Consider the following 16,421-nt stretch of genomic DNA (forward strand, 5'->3'; position numbering starts at 1 on the left):
CCGGTTATTAACATTTTGCCACATCTGCTTTCTCTTCTGTCTCTCCTCCAGCCCACTTTGTTTTGCCAAATCATTCAAAAGTTAAGCTGCAGACATCATGTTATTTTGATCATAAATAATTCGGCTCCTATCTCCTAGGAACAGGGACACTATCATAATATAATACCAGAACATAATACCATATCACACCCAAGGAATTTCACAGTTGCACAGTACTATTATCTAATATACAGTCTATATTTTTTCTAATTGCTCTAAAAATAACCTTTTTGAGGACTGTAAGTACATTTAAACCGTCATGTTTTCTTTGATCTAGGCGAGTCCCAGACCTTTTACCTTTCAGAGCATTGACATTTTTGAAGGGTCCAGGCAGTTGTCTTATAAAATATCTTACAATCTGGACTTGCCTGACTATACACCCAGGATTCAATTCAGGTGAAATATTTTTTGGAAAAGTGCTACCTGTGTGATGTTTCATACTTCACAGTGTATCATGTAAGGAGGTGCATGGTAGTCATTTGTTCCATTTTGCATCACTACATGTGGTCATTTGGTTAAGGTGATGGCCACTCAAACCATTGTAAAGGCATTATTTTCCTCTTTGTAGCAAATAAGTAATCTGTGGAGGGATTCTTTGAGTTCCTGTGAACATCTTGTACCCCAACAATCTTTTTTAATCCAATGATTTTGGCATCTGTTGACAAATGAGCTTGAATCAATGACTACATTAGTATTGCAAAACAGTCACTGTGATGGTTACTCTGCAGTTGAAATGAACCTTTGCAAATCAAATCCTATTTTCTCCCTCACTTGCATTATTATTTCAGAACTATAACATCAGAACTATTTCAGAAGTTCATCTGCTTGACTCCACCTGACAGTGATTCATAACACCTGTTTTACATTTCTCTGATCTTGATCCACCTGAACAGGTACATTAAGTGCAAACAAACGTATAAACGCACTGGCTTAAGCAGTGGGCAGGAAGCTACCTGTCTATACAAGCAAGAGACTGCCTAGTCTTTAGAGCCCTCCTTCCCATAATGGATCAAATTCCATGTCAGGAAATGTCTATTTTCTAGGAGCTGAAATATCTCAGTTGGGAGAGACTGAAGAAATGTCTGTTTTCTCAAAGACAGTTCTCTATCAGCATCAGTTTCAGGCATCCCAAGAAGGGAGAGAAGGGGACACCGTGGGTTCAGGCAGTAGACTCCTGGCACAGTGTTAAAAGACACCAGGACAGCACCAAACCACACGGGTCCGCTTCCAACAGCCGGTTCCCCTGCCCCAGTGAATGACATTTCTTCCTGTCAATAGTCCTTTAAAGTCCAAAAAAAAAAAAAAAAAAGTCCAAATGACATCCCAGACTACTGCATTAGAATCCCCAGGAAGCTGCTTAAGAAACAGATGCTCCAGTCGCACCTCTGACCAACTGAATCAGAGCCCAGAGGGGCATTTGGGACTCAAGTATGTTGAGATCCCAGAGAATCTCAGGAGCAGCCAGGTTTGGGAACTCTTGCTTAGAGAAGACCCACTCTAGCCTCCAAAGGGGAATTATCCCATAGGCCACACAATGGTAGATGGTAATTAAGGATCAGTCCCATTACATGATGGCCATCCAGCCAACAACTGACAGCCAGGGGTTTGGAACGAGGGCAGAGGCCTTCAACATAGATGGTCAACTGCACCCCCAATTTAGAGCCTACTCAAGGCTAGGGGGAAAAAAGTGACTATACTTAGAGAAGCTGCCAAGCCTATGGTTTTCCAAATCTAGCTTCTATCAGAACTTTTGGGAACATCAGCCCCCTAAGATTCTGAGTCAGAGATCTCTGGGGCCCAGGGCTGTGTGCTTGAAACAAGCTCTTCAGATGATTCCGATGCATGGGTGCAAGGACCATACTTTGAGACATCCTGGCTTGGATGTTGGTCTGCTCTGCTGGTCAAAGAGCAGGAGTTGGATAAAACCGTGCTGGCTTTCACTTCAAGGCTACTTACCAAACCAAAGAAGCAAAATGTGAAGTCATATGGGAAAGTTTCTGAGCAATTAATTAACCACTCAGAAACACTCAGATGATATGAAACCATCCATAAAAAATACTGACTTCCACTCCAACATATCATCCCACTGGAGGACTACTGGCAAGCTAAGTCAAGAGCATGTGACCAAGGCTCCTAGCACAAAGCCCCCTCGGTTCCATATTAGGTCTCCAGAGGGGCACCGGGGGCATTGGACCATCCCCTAGAGGGCACCTGAATCATCTGAATCAAACAATATATCTGACCGTCAAGGTCCTGCCTGATTCCAGCTTCTCATTCATATTGTGAGGGAGCAAGCTCATGGCAATTCATTCTTTCTCTCTGGCCTACGCTCTACTGCTAACCCTTAGCCAAGATTAACATGTGTGTGTGTGGCCCCAGGGAGGAAGGACCGTGCTAACTGTGGGAAAGGGGGCAAACAGGAAAAGCACTGGTCAGCTCCACGCAGGGCTGGCCTTTGGCTCTCTGGGAATGAGACGCAAGGCTAGCAGACTGCGACCAAGGTTCTGGGTGTTAGCGACTCCCACTGCTGGAGGTCATATGACATAACCTTCCTTCCCATGGCCGAGATAGCTTTCCACCTGGGAGACGCCAGGAAACAAACCACCTTCATGGTGCAAATGGGGTACACAGCACTCCCAGGAAAGCTCCCTCCACAGGAATCAAAATATACCTGTAGGTCCCAACCCTAGCAGGCTCATGGTGAAAGGACATCCACACCCGCCAGCTTCTGGGGCTCTTACCTGACTGGAACACATATCTGGCCAAGCCCTGCATTAGCTCTGCTGGCCATGTTGGGGGCGCAGACTCCCCTGTTTCTCTCTTCAGACGAAATGTCAACTCAAAGCCAAAACCACTAGGTCCATCTGTTCCTGTGAATCTGGAAGGAATAAAAAGCAAATGTTTTTAGTTTAACTACCTTAGGGAAAACACTGTTTTGTTGCCTAATTAAAGTTCTCCTTTCTTGGTGGCCTCAGCATCCAAACCCCCTAGTTGGAAGAATCTCAGGGAACAAGCCTTGAGGGGAGGGAGGACCCTGAAAGGGGGTAAGGAACCAGAACTCTAGCCTTGCTCTCCAGCTTCCATACACGTGTATGACCTCAGCCTGCCAATCGAATTCGCCTGCTGGTACTCTGAATTACGAGTTCCAAATTTTGTGGCTCTGAAATATTCCTTTCTGTATGACTGAGGCTCCAATACTGAAAATTGTCCTTATTCACATTCTTTATTCCTACAAGCTATTAATAAGCACCTACTTGGTTTGCTAAGAATATACGTCCTACTGTATGCCCTAGGAGGATGAGACCTTTCTCCACTCCCACCTCCACTTTGCCCCACGAGGGGACAATCCTTGGGTTGAGCTGACTGGCCTCCAAACTCAGCATTTGAGGACGGGTCTCAAAGTAGACTCCAAATACTGGGAGGGCCTCTGATCTTTCTGAACGCTGGCACCCCGTGTGCACTCTCCAATCACTGGCACCTGGAGGGAGCCGAGTTTGCCCTCCCTTCCTGGCCCCAAGTGGCCCAGAGTGATGATGGTCACACACATCAGAGGGAGATGAGGCAAGTGAGCAGTGCCTGCTTGGAAACGCTCAGGAGCCCAAATCTCCAGAGGAGTCCATGGGCTTCTGCCAGAGAGGGAAATGACATAGATTAGAGAAGGAGGCTGGTTGGTGGTGGCACCTCCTGGGGTGAGGGAAACATCCAGGGAGGGGTGGCTGAGAGCTATAGGAGGCCTGCCAGCCCGGAAAGGGTTAAAAGTTAAAATACGTTCATGATATAATTTTCAGTAATTATATCTGTACAAACATGAGCCACAATGATTATACACATGTAAACTCCTGAGCAGACAAATTCAAGCTATAAAATAAGATGACAGCCAACACCTTCTTGGAGCCAAGCTACTAGAACAGGTGGTCAGAGAGGAGCATGCTGAAGGCCAGAATGAGGTGGTCAGTGCCCAACCCTGGGATTCCACGTGACATCGTTCCTCCATCATCATCATCATCGCCTCGAAGGGGCCAGGCCAGGAGACTGGACATAAAGAGGTTCCAGCGACTCAGAAGCTCTGACACCAAGGCCAGCCCTGCTTGTGTACATGGGTGGGTCCAGCCAACCTGCATCTGCTGCAGTGAGATCACCTCTGATAAGTTAAGTTCTCTAAACTTAAAGTTTCTCTAAATTTTAGAGTCTAAAGGACTGAAAAGGAAGCCTTATAATACCATAGAATACTTAGATACCATTTTCTTTTTTTTTAATTAATTTATTTATTTTAATTGGAGGCTAATTACTTTACAATATTGTAGTGGTTTTTGCCATACATTGACATGAATAAGCCATGGATGTACATGTGTTCCCCATCCTGAACCCCCTCTCCTACCTCCCTCCCTATCCCATCCCTCAGGGTCATTCCAGTGCACCAGCCCTGGGCACCCTGTCTCATGCATCGAACCTGGACTGGCGATCTTTTTCACATATGATAATATACATGTTTCAATGCTATTCTCTCAAATCATCCCACCCGCACCTTCTCCCATAGAATCCAAAAGACTGTTCTATACATCTGTGTCTCTTTTGCTGTCTCGGATATAGGGTCATCGTTACCATCTTTCTAAATTCCATATATATGCGTTAACATACTGTATTAGTGTTTTTCTTTCTGACTTACTTCACTCTGTATAATAGGCTCCAGTTTCATCCACTTCATTAGAACTGATTCAAATTTATTCTTTTTAATGGCTGAGTAATACTCCATTGTGTATATATACCACAGCTTTCTTATCCATTCATCTGCCGATGGACATCTAGGTTGCTTCCATATCCTAGCTATTGTAAACAGTGCTGTGATGAACACTGGGGTACGTGTGTCTCTTTCAATTCTAGTTTCCTCAATGTGTATGCCCAGCAGTGGGATTGCTGGGTCATAAGGCAGTTCTATTTCCAGTTTTTTTAAGGAATCTCCACACTGTTCTCCATAGTGACTGTACTAGTTTGCATTCCCACCAACAGTGTAAGAGGGTTCCCTTTTCTCCACATCCTCTCCAGCATTTATTGTTTGTAGACTTTTTCATAGCAGCCATTCTGACTGGCGTGAGATGGCACCTCATTGTGGTTTTGATTTGCATTTCTCTGATAATGAGTGATGTTGAGCATCTTTTCATGTGTTTGTTAGCCATCTGTATGTCTTCTTCAGAGAAATGTCTGTTTATTTCTTTGGCCCATTTTTTGATTGGGTCATTTATTTTTCTGGAATTAAGCTGCATGAGCTACTTGTATATTTTTGAGATTAATTCTTTGTCAAGTTGCTTCGTTTGCTATTATTTTCTCCCATTCTGAAGGCTGTCTTTTACCTTGCTTATAGTTTCCTTCATTGTGCAAAAGCTTTTAAGTTTAATTAGGTCCCATTTGTTTATTTTTGCTTTTATTTCCATTATTCTGGGAGGTGGGTCATAGAGGATCCTGCTGTGATTTATGTCAGAGAGTGTTTTGTCTATGCTTTCCTCCAGGAGTTTTATAGTTTCTGGTCTTACATTTAGATCTTTAATTAGATACCATTTTCTTTGAGTATCAATGGGGAGGCAGATTCCACTTGGGGGTATACATCTAGAATTTGGGAGACCAGGCTAGAAGATGCTTGGCAGGATGCAGTGTAAGCTATTTTCTTTCCCTGCTGAATTGTCCTGGCTGGGAGCAATTCTATGCAGAGAGGCTGAGGGAAGAGTTAAGCAAGCTGAGGCTGTAGGCTTGCGAGGGGGTGTGAAAACTCGGGGTAAAGACTGACTTGGAGTCAAAACCCTGCAAAGGGAGATGGGTCACTAGGGCAAAGGGAAGATTTTAAGCAGCCACCAATTAGAGGTTGCTTTGTAAAATGTATTAGACCATTACTCCCGGGCTTTCATCCTGGGCCAAGAAAAATACATGATTTCTAACCGCAAAAACTTGAGAAACAGACTAAGAGAAACACGCTCCTCAGACTGTGCAAAGGGGAGAACCCTCAGATGCACAGAGAGGAGCCACATCCACCCAAGCAGTGCCGCCTCTCTAAGGAGGGACATGCACACGCACGCACACACACATGCACACATGGGTGTGTATGCACATAAATGCACGTGTACACCATCTGCCTCCACACAGGCTGCTTTCTGGGCCAGCTCTGTGGTGGGCAGGCCGGCCCTCACTTGACTGGCTGGGAGGGACAGTCCAGGCCAGATGGTCTCCACCTGCATTTGATTACCACCCACCAGGCTAGCTGGACGCAACCTCTAAACTCTGAAACATGAGTTTGGAATGGCCTAGCCTCGGGATAAACACACAACCTGGGGCCTGTCAGAAGGCCTCTTCTTCAAAGCAGATTGCCCGGGCAATAGCCGAATGACAAGGTCATTCAGTCTTTAATGTCCCCTGGAGGGGCCTGGCTTGGTCTGCATTTCCTCACGTGAGGGCTTCTCCAGCCAAAGCAGAGAGCGGCTGTCTTGCGCATCCTCTTCAGAAAGGAACGCATGAGAGGAAACTGGCACATGCTGTAGAAGGTGGGATCTGGGTCAGAGCGAAGGATCTTACTAACACAGAGGCTGCTAAAACACTGGCTGGTGGCAAAGGCGCCCAGTGGAGTTTCTTCCTACAGAGATTCTTAAAGGAAGGCATTACAGGTCCTCCCCTCCCCAGTCTGGTAGGGAGGGGTGAAGGACTCTAACTGTCTTGCTGTAGAAAGCTGGATGAGATGGCCTCCCAGGATTGCTTCCAGCTCAAGAACATCTGATCCTGCCTACTAAGGCACCCTAGGGAGAGGCTGGCTTTGTCTCAGCAGTTTGGGGAGCCCAGGCAATGGCTGTGCCAGCCTCAAGAGTCACATCGAAGCTGCCAACAGGAAAAATATGTGCCTCAAATCCCAACCACTGAAACCTGCCCAAAGGTCCCCCCCAAAGCACCTGACTAAGAAGGTGCCAATCAGCCTCAGAGAGACCAAAATGACTGCGAATTCCAGGCAGAAGACAAATAGGAACTTGGGAGAGACTTCCAAGAATAAATACAAGATGTGGGCAGGCAGAAAAAGCTGACCTAAAAGCTGGTATCTTGTGTTCAACACCATTAGTTACTAGGAAAATTCAAATCAAAACTACAATGAGATACCATTTCACACTCTCTAGGATGCCCAAAATAAAAGATGAACAGTAACAAGTGTTGACAAAGATGTGGAGAAATTGGAACACAAAACAGCAGAGTTGTTTTGGAAAAAACAATGTGGCAGTTCTTCAAAAATTTAAATATACCATATGATACAATTGTTCCTCTCCAAGGTATATACCCAAGAGAACTGAAAACAGTTTTTACACAAAAACTTGTACGCTAATGTTCATAGTGAAGTGAAGTGAAAGTCGCTCAGTCGTGTTCGACTCTTTGCGACCCCATTGACTAAACAGTCCATGGAATTCTTCAGAATTCTGGAGTGGGTAGCCTTTCCCTTTTCCAGGGGGTCTTCCCAACCCAGGGATCGAACCCAGGTCTCCCAGATTGCAGGCAGATTCTTTACCAGCTGAGCCACCAGGGAAGCCCAATGTTCACAGTAGCATTAGTCATAACAACCAAAAGGTGGAAGCAACCCAAATGTCATCGACATATAAATGGATAAACAAAACATAGAATATCCATACAATGCAATATTACTTGGCAATAAAAAGGAATGCTGTACTGATTATTTGTTACAACATGAGTAAACCCTGGAAACATTATGCCAAGTGAATGAAGCCAGATACAAAAGACCACATATCATATGATTCCATTTATATGAAATGTCCAGAATAGACAAATTCACAGAGACAGAACAATTAGTGGTTGCCAGGGGCTGGGGAAGGAGAGAATGGGGAATGACTGCTAATGGGTATAGCGTTTCTTTCTGGAGTGCTGGAATGTTCTGGAATTAAATAATGGTGATGATTGTACAACCTTGTGAATATACTAAAAAGCACTGAACTGTATACTAAAAGGGCGAATTTCATGCTATGTGGATTACATCTTTAAAAAAAGAAAGTTGGCATCTCAGATACATCTCTACACTAGGGGAGTCAGAGCCAACCATGCCAAATAAGCCAGGCCTTTACCTGGCTCTATCTACAAATAACCACTACAATTAACTGAATACCTATTAAGTGGGAGGCCTTGCACTAAGCACTTTCCTGATGCTGTATTATTTAATTCCCCAACAACCCTGTGACTCAGCCGTTGTTATCCTCGTTTAACTAATATATGAGAAAAAGACACTTGAGAGAATTTAGGTAATATTCTATAAGTCACACAGTAAGCAAGTGATGGACTTCAGACTTGAGGTCTGACTCCATAGCCCATTTTCTTCACTGCAGTGTGACTTCAGGCAAGAAATTTTATCTCTCCATGCCTCGGCTTCCTCATCTATGAAATGAGGATAACAGTAACTATTTCAGAGTTGTTAGGAGGATAAAATATTTCAAAACTGCCTGAAACACTGTAAGCACTGTATCACTTACACCAAGTTAAAGAAGGAAGTTACGAAAGACCATATGTTGTATGAATTCATTTATATGATACAATAATTTATAATATATATTCATGTTATGCAAAATATCAAGAATAGGCAAATCTACAGGAACAGAAAGCAAATCAGTGATTGCCTCAGGCTGGGAGACTAAAGACACAGAGTCACTGCTAATGGGTATGGGCTTTCTTTTGAGGGTGATTAAAAAAAAATTCTAAAATTAGTTTATGGTGATGGTTACATAACTCTTGAATATATTCAAAACCACTAAACTGTATACTTTAAGTGAGTGAACTGTACGGTAAGTGAATTTTATTGCAGTTTTAAAAACTGAGTTGGGGGCGGAAACCCCAAAGACCTAAAGGTAAAAAAATTCACAAACCGAGCTATAGATATATTCCTCTTAAGCAAACAACAAGATGGTCCATCTCATTCATGGTAAAAGAAATGCAACTCAAATACAAATTAAAAAAACGATGATACCATTATCACTTAGAGTGGCAAAAATCTTGAAGTATGACATTATATTCCATTGATGAGCCTGTGAGGAAAGAGGTATTTTCATATATTGCTGGTGGCAATACAAATTAGCACAAGTTTTTTGGGGGGAAGTGAGTAACACCTAACAAAATCACATATTGTTCACTTTTTTTTTTTGGATTCACCACAGCAGTTTGCCCAATCTCAGTTCCCTGACCAGGGACTGAACCAGAGCAATGGCAATGAATGCCCAGAATCCTAACCACTAGATCACCAGGGAACTCCCACATATTGTTTACTTTTTGACTCAGCATATCAAAATCTAAGAGTTTATGATCCCAAAATACTAAATGCCCGTTCACAGGAGAGTGGTCCAAAGAGTACAATGCAGCTGTAAGAAGGAATGAGGAAGAGCTCTAAAAACTGAATGGACATTGTTAAGTAAAAACAGCAGAAGAGGACTATACCATGCCACCTTTTGAGAAGGAGAAAAGGGAATACAGGAAAATGTACCCGTATTTGCTCATTTCTGCAAAAAGCAACACAGGAAGGATATAAGATTGGTTACCTACAGGCAGTAGGTAGGAATCAAGTGGAAAGGACTGTAGGGTGGGGGAAGTATGAGTGTGACATTTCTCTGAATATATATTTCTGTATGGTTATCATTTCTGGATCAATGATAATGCTTTCACATACTCAAACAAGGATGGAGGAAAATGTTAAATGTAATACAAATGTAAATTAATGAACTTAACTGTATTTGAAATAATATTACCACACTGAAGAGGGAGGAAAAAGTCACCCAAGTTACTTTAAGTACACAGTTTGTTGATCATATGTCCTCAGACTAAAGACAGAAAGAACAGTAAACAAATACTGAACTCTGGTTAGCATGCAGTGTTATGGGTTGGTAATTGTGAAACTACTTTCTGTGTAAATGTATTGTGGATAATGAGAGCCAGGTTACTCTCACTGTACGATATGATAAAAAACTGGTAAACATACATCAAAGTTAAAAATATGTAAAAACAGAAGGATAGAAAGAGCCTCATAGGTATGATTTTGGAATTGGAGGTATTGGTATGGTATTTAATAGTGGAATAAAAGATGTAGGTGTGGGTGTGATACAGATGTATTTCCTAGCTCTCTCCACTGAGTAACACCTCAAAAGCAATGATAACACGCAGCACTTAGATCTTGGTTTCTAAATACCATCTGCCATTAAAAAAGACTAGAGCTTGCTGGAGAAATGGCTGTTTGAGTTGGGAAAGCACAAAATGACCCTGGAACTTTTTGTTGTACCAGAAGGTAAGTAAGTACTTAAAGAATGATGGGAACATTTAAGTCAACAGTAAAGAGAACCTAAACTTAAGGGCTCCCACTGGCCAAACTGAGGACAATTGAGCATCAAAACAAATGGTATTAACAAGTTATAACCTATTAATTAAAACTCTATTCACTCCATACTGATTACAATGGACCTAGTGACACTGGTGCTATAGATTTTGGTCTTACCAGCCTCCATAATTACATGAGTCAATGCCTTATCTTATATATATATGAGGGGCAGCAGCTCTTCACTCCTGTATTTGGAAAAAGCCTTTTCTGTAAATATATTCAGTGGTATTTATAACAGCAAACATTTAGAAACAATCTAAATGTTCTACAAGTAGGGGTATTACCAGTTCTGGTGCACTGTGTGGTGGGACATTACACAGTCATTAAAAACGAGATTCCTTCAAAGCAGGAAGACTAATCTCTGAGTTTTGAGAGGCAAAGGGTTTTCTGCCTCTAACTGCTGAGTAAGTATGTGTTAGTCGCTCAGTCATGTGCAACTTTTGGCAACCCCTGGAATGTAGCCCACCAGACTCCTTTGTCCACGAGAGTCTCTAGGCAAGAATACTGAAGTGGGTAGCCATTCCCTTCTCCAGGGGATCTTCCCGATCCAGGGATCAAACCTGGGTCTCCTACATTGCAGGCGGATTCTTTACCATCAGAGCCACCCAGGAAGCCCCAGCTGGTGAGTACTAGATCCTAGATACTTTTCCCCAGTGGAGCCTCAGGTGAGAATGCAGCCCAGGTGACACTGATAGCAGATTTGTGGGCCCTAAAGAGAACACTCAGATAAGCCACACCTGGACTCCTGACCCAGAGGAGATGTGAGATTATGTGTGCTGCTTTGAGCTACTCAATTTGTGGTCATTTGTTATGCAGCAGTAGAAAACCAACATACCCACCTTGCTCTCTGCCCTTTAAGGCTGACCTCTGTGGGGCTCCTGAACCTTCTGGCATTCAATTGGGTTCAGCCAGTGGAAACCCTAACAGGAAATCAGAGGGAGGAGAGAGACCCTTCAACTGAAGGTTGCCGCTTAAGGTCACTCTGAAGAACAACACTTTACACAACTCTTTTCTTCTGGGTTCTCAAATCTCACTCCCTCCTCTGGCCCCTTCAGCACTAGGAGAGTAGCAGCTGAGCCAATGGCTAGCCTTGTGTGACTGCAGTCTCTTCTTTACAAACAAACCCTTCCCCAGCCATCCTACTTTGAAGGTGCCAAACTCTGTCTTGTTGAGACCAATATAGGGCACCTACCACTCTTCCTTACTCCTTGCAAGCCTCCACCACAGGACCCTCCTTGCTGTACAGTAACTGCCTTCCTAGTTCTCCCATTAGGATTGGAGTTGCCCCCTTTTTGCACCACCAGTGACTGACAAAGAAGTGCTCAGTGAAGGCTTGCTGAACAATGGAACACAGTGAGACTAAAATATTTACTAATGAGACTAAATTTGAGAAAAAAGGCAAAGTTTTACAGAATTTAGAACACTGGGCAAGGGATACAGGGGCAAATGCCAGCCCAAGGTTATGAGCTGAGGGCTTAGGCAGAGTGAGCCTGCCAGCAGGGCAGGGAGGCTGGGAAGTGAGGATGGGGAACACAAGACAGTCTCAGTCTTGGGCTCCTTGAACCCTTTGGAGGTCCCAAGGTGGACTCGGGGCAGCAACTGCAAAAATTCATCCCACTTTATGGTCCTAATAAGATACTAGAGAAGAGTCCAGTGACATAGACAAGACACAAAGCCCAGCTCCACCACTTTCCAGCTGACCCTTGGGCAAGTTAATTTCCACGTGCCCTGGAGTTTCCTCATCTGTTAAACTGGAATAAGAATATTGACTTCATAGGGCAGCTGGGAGGCTTTTGGTGGGTGGCACAGTGTCCAGCACTAGCAAATACCCATACAGAGAAGCTAGTAGTCAACCTTCCCTTACTTGGTGCTCCGCAGAAGCAGTCCCGTTTATCACTTCTTCCTGAGAATAGCAGCAGACGCTTCCAGCTTCCCTACCTTCTAGACTCTGAAGCTTAACCAGCCCCATCTTTCAAGAGGTGCTGGATCTTCCAACTTTGCCCAAGTTCCTGACCTTGGATTCCTCAAACCATGCCCAAGAGTCTTCCTGGCTGCTTCCATGCTTTGAGTGACAGCCGTTACAACAGAATTCAGTGAACAATTACAAACTAAACATTTGCAAAGATTATGTTTTCATTTTGAACAGTTCACAAGTACTGATACATCATGATCTATTTTGAAATCGTGTTTGGTGACTACACAAGGACTAAATGAGGTAATAAAACTTTGTAAAATTCTTTTCCAATGTCTATATGGTAATATTCTGACATAGCTGTGTTTTTTTTAAACACTTCCAGCTATATCATGTTAATTTTGCACAATCTTAAAGAAAGTAAAAAAGAAAGAAAAAAAAACTGTATCAGTCGAGACTCTGCACCTTATGCTAAGCTGGGATTCTAATAAGGCTACGGTGCAGGGCAGCCACCTCTGAGCTTGAACTCTGAGTAGCAGATGCTCTTTCTGCTTCGTGCCATCCAACCAGACTCATGGAATGCATTTGCCTCACTCAAGTAGATGTTTCCTCGGATCCCTTGCTGGGAGTCAACTAGCATGTTCCCACAGCATTCCTCAGGTTTAAAAACAGTAGCTCCCAGGCTGATTCAGCTGAGAACCCAGCTAAACAATCTACCTGGCTCCCAGCGCTCAGGGTGGTTTAATTCTATCCCGGGCTTTCAGTGAGCAATCAGCCTCCCAGCCTGAGAACTGAATCTAAGAAAAGCACCAAGCCAAGAGCAGCAGACCCTTTCTCTGCAAGATGGCAAAAGCTAAGAGTTCATCCTCCCCTAGTGGAGATCAACTATACCTTCTCCCCTCTACTCCCAGCCACCACCAAAGAACTCAAAGGTCAGTCCCCAGAGGGATTCCAAGCCCACTCGGTGTTCTATAGGAATTCTAGGCCAAAGACGAGCTTGGTGCTTGAGTTACTTGGCATCACTAGGACAGCCCCCACTCTAGGCTTTGGGCTAAAGCAGCATCTATACTAAGATTTTTTTTTTAATTAAGAAAAAAAAAAAAAGGCTAGGCCGACAGCGGCAAGATCACAGTCGGATTTGGAAGCAAGACTCTGTCTGCACACAGGTGTACAGCCTGGGGCTTCTTGCAAACCCAAAGAGCCAGGGCATTCTGCCCAAGGACTTTCTATTCACCCACTTGCCTCCAGGACTCTGGGAAGTCAGACACCCCAGATCGAGACACCTGAAAGAGGGTAATGGGAAGGAACAAATCTTCTTGCACTCCATTCCCCAAGAGCAAGGACTGTACTTATTGTGTGTTCTGTACGTGGGCACAAAGTGTCACAGCTGAGCAAATGTTAAACAGTAGTAATATTCCCATTGCTGTCCAAAGAAATAATCAGGCTGAGATATTCAATGACAAACAAGATAAGACAGTATTAAAAAGCAATGAGCTTTCCTCTCAGTCACTACCAAAGTCAGACTCAAATATCTTAATGGCATTTCCTTGGAGTCAATGTGCAGATGTTTCCTTTTTAGGGAAATAAAACCATCACTCAGCTCTGTTCTCTTGACTTCACACCAGTGCTGACTTCCTACGTTACTGGAAAAGCTTCCTGAAACCTCTGCCCCATCACATCATCCCTTTGCTCCCCTCATCAACAGATAATAGATAATCTGTTGAATGTCACATTCTTTGTATTGCCTTCAAACTCTCCAACCTCATCTGGCTCCACTGTGCTCTTCTTACCAAGCCCCAAGTATACTGGCCTTCTTTTTGTTCCCTGAACATGTCAAGGTCCTTACTACACAGGGCCTCTGAAATAGCAATTTTCACTGCCTACAATCTTCACATAATTGAGTGACCAGAGCATCATACAACTCCAGGGAGCACAAATTGCACAGAATAATATGAATGGTGCCCCTAGAGTTGCAGGGGGTGGCAACCTGGTTGCTACTTTGTCTCTGAGCTCTCAGTTCAAATGCTGTGTCTTCAAGGAAGCCATTACTGATTACCTGCTAAATGTAACCTCTCCAGCTACCTCAACCCCAATTTCTACCTGGATATCTCCAGCACATCATCTCTGCTTTATTTTCAACACAGTACTTGCATTACCTAAAACTTTTTAACGGGTTTTTTTTCCTATTAAAATGTAAAATCCATGAGAACAGAAACCCTACCTGTCTTGCTCCTATGATATCCCCAGCATTTAAAACATAAACTGCACTAAACACTTCAGGAAGCCAATTATGGGCTTATTATACACCAAGTACCATGCCAGGTGCTAGAGGTTCTCCCGCACCCCAATAAAGCAAGGTTCCAGCATTTCTACTGAAATCACACACCTCCTCCCAAAGAAAGGCTTTTGACTCTTATGAAAATTCCCATGGAGCATCAACCCCATTATGAGTACATAGGTCCAAACTGAAGAAATCTCCCTGCATGAGCTAAATGCTCAGACTTGGTGCTGGGCCAGAAGAATTCTTTGACTCTGCTGTGAGAATGCTTTCCCAATACCAGAGAAACCCCAAAGCAAGGTTTTTAAATTTTTCACTTACTCATTCACTCAACAAATATTTGTTGATATACTGGGGAAACATCAATGCATAAAGCAGATGTACATCCTTACCCTAGGGGAGCTTACATTCTAGTGGGAAGAAGGGCAGACAGACAACAAACAAGCCAATTAAATAAAATAAGGTAAATGGTGATAAGTGCTTTAAAAAAATTAAGCAGGAAAGGGTGATAGTGTTTCATGGAGGGGGCTCAGGGTTTCCATCCTAAGTAAGGAGGTCAGGTAAGGCCTCACTAAAAGGTGATATTTGAGGAAAGACCTAAGGAGATGAGGGAGTAGGGCATGAAGCTATCTGAGAATAGAGCTTTCTAAACATGGGGAGAGCAGGTACAAAGGCCCTGAGGCAGCAGAATGCCTGGTTTTGCAAGAACAGAATGAGGAAGGAGAACAGCAGGGGATGAGGTGGATTAAAGAATCTTGGTGGCAATAGCCTTTGGCTATTACTGAGACAGGAGGTCATTGGATGGCAGGGAGGGATATGGTATGAACATTGCCATCAACCACAGAGCTGGGATCGGACTAAGGGCTCTACAGTAGCAAAGCTCCTGTAAAGCTCCAACCTCAAAGGCTCCCTGCTCAGCCACTGTCTTCCTCTGGGCCTTTTCTCTGTGCAAAACCCATGGCTATAGGAATGAAAAATTGCCAGACTGGCTCTAGGAGGGCAGGAATCCAGCATGTCTGCAATCTGATATACTGAAAAAGCTAGGTCAGGAAGGAGAAGGGGTTAGGACAAGCCATGGTGTTGTCTGTCGGATTTCACTAAGTTTTTTCCTCAAACCAAACAAGCTTTTCAGAAGCATTTAGGAGTCAAATCCATCACAGTCAGAGAGTGCAGCCAGCCAGCTTGACCCCCTGGGACTGGGAGCCTGGGCCAGGCTCCATTCTCTGCTAGTTACCCTTCATTAGCCCCCTCCACAGGCATGGCTCCTGAGCTCCTCACCTCATGCTGAAAGGGGAGATCAGAGTCAGGGAAACTGGTAGCAGAGGCAAGCCTCCAAGTACCTCCAGGCATCACACGGAGGTCAGCATTGGGATAACAAAAATATCTCCTTGATTGGCCTTATTGCAGCAAAGCTGGTTCTATGACGGGTCTCAAGAAGCCTGAGTAATGGGGGAGGGAGTAGGAAGGTAAAGGATCTTTAGAGGCCACCAATTTATACTAACCTGCTAGTTAAGGGCCTAGAGTCTAGTGAACCACATCTCTCTGAGTAACTGTTGTGAATCCACATTCTCACTTACAGATGAGCAACTGGCCGAGCCAAGAACAAAGGCCTGGCCTCATTTCTGAGCTTCAGGACTCCTGCTCACAAAGAGCCCCCCTCTAGGCCTCAAGGGACAGACTGCAGAAAAGGAAGCCGCTGCTGCTGCTAAGTCGCTTCAGTCGTGTCCGACTCTGTGCGACCCCATAGACGGCAGCCCACAAGGCTCCCCTGTCCCTGGGATCCTCCAGGCAAGAACACTGGAGGGGGT

The 16,421-nt window shown here is 44.1% G+C and overlaps 1 protein-coding gene across 1 annotated transcript in view; it reads right to left on the bottom strand.

Annotated features, from left to right (window-relative positions):
* SUFU (suppressor of fused homolog (Drosophila)) overlaps positions 1-16,421 on the bottom strand; it is a gene marked incomplete at its 5' end in the record, with an annotated part of 104,783 nt that overhangs the window by 69,093 nt on the left and 19,269 nt on the right. The window contains one exon of the mRNA XM_010859600.1: positions 2,781-2,917. Within this exon, the coding sequence (XP_010857902.1) occupies positions 2,781-2,917 (137 nt within the window). The remainder of the gene's footprint in view (positions 1-2,780; positions 2,918-16,421) is intronic.

This window comes from Bison bison, unplaced genomic scaffold (assembly GCF_000754665.1).
Source record: "Bison bison bison isolate TAMUID 2011002044 unplaced genomic scaffold, Bison_UMD1.0 scf7180017864456, whole genome shotgun sequence".
Classification (NCBI taxonomy): domain Eukaryota; kingdom Metazoa; phylum Chordata; class Mammalia; order Artiodactyla; family Bovidae; genus Bison; species Bison bison.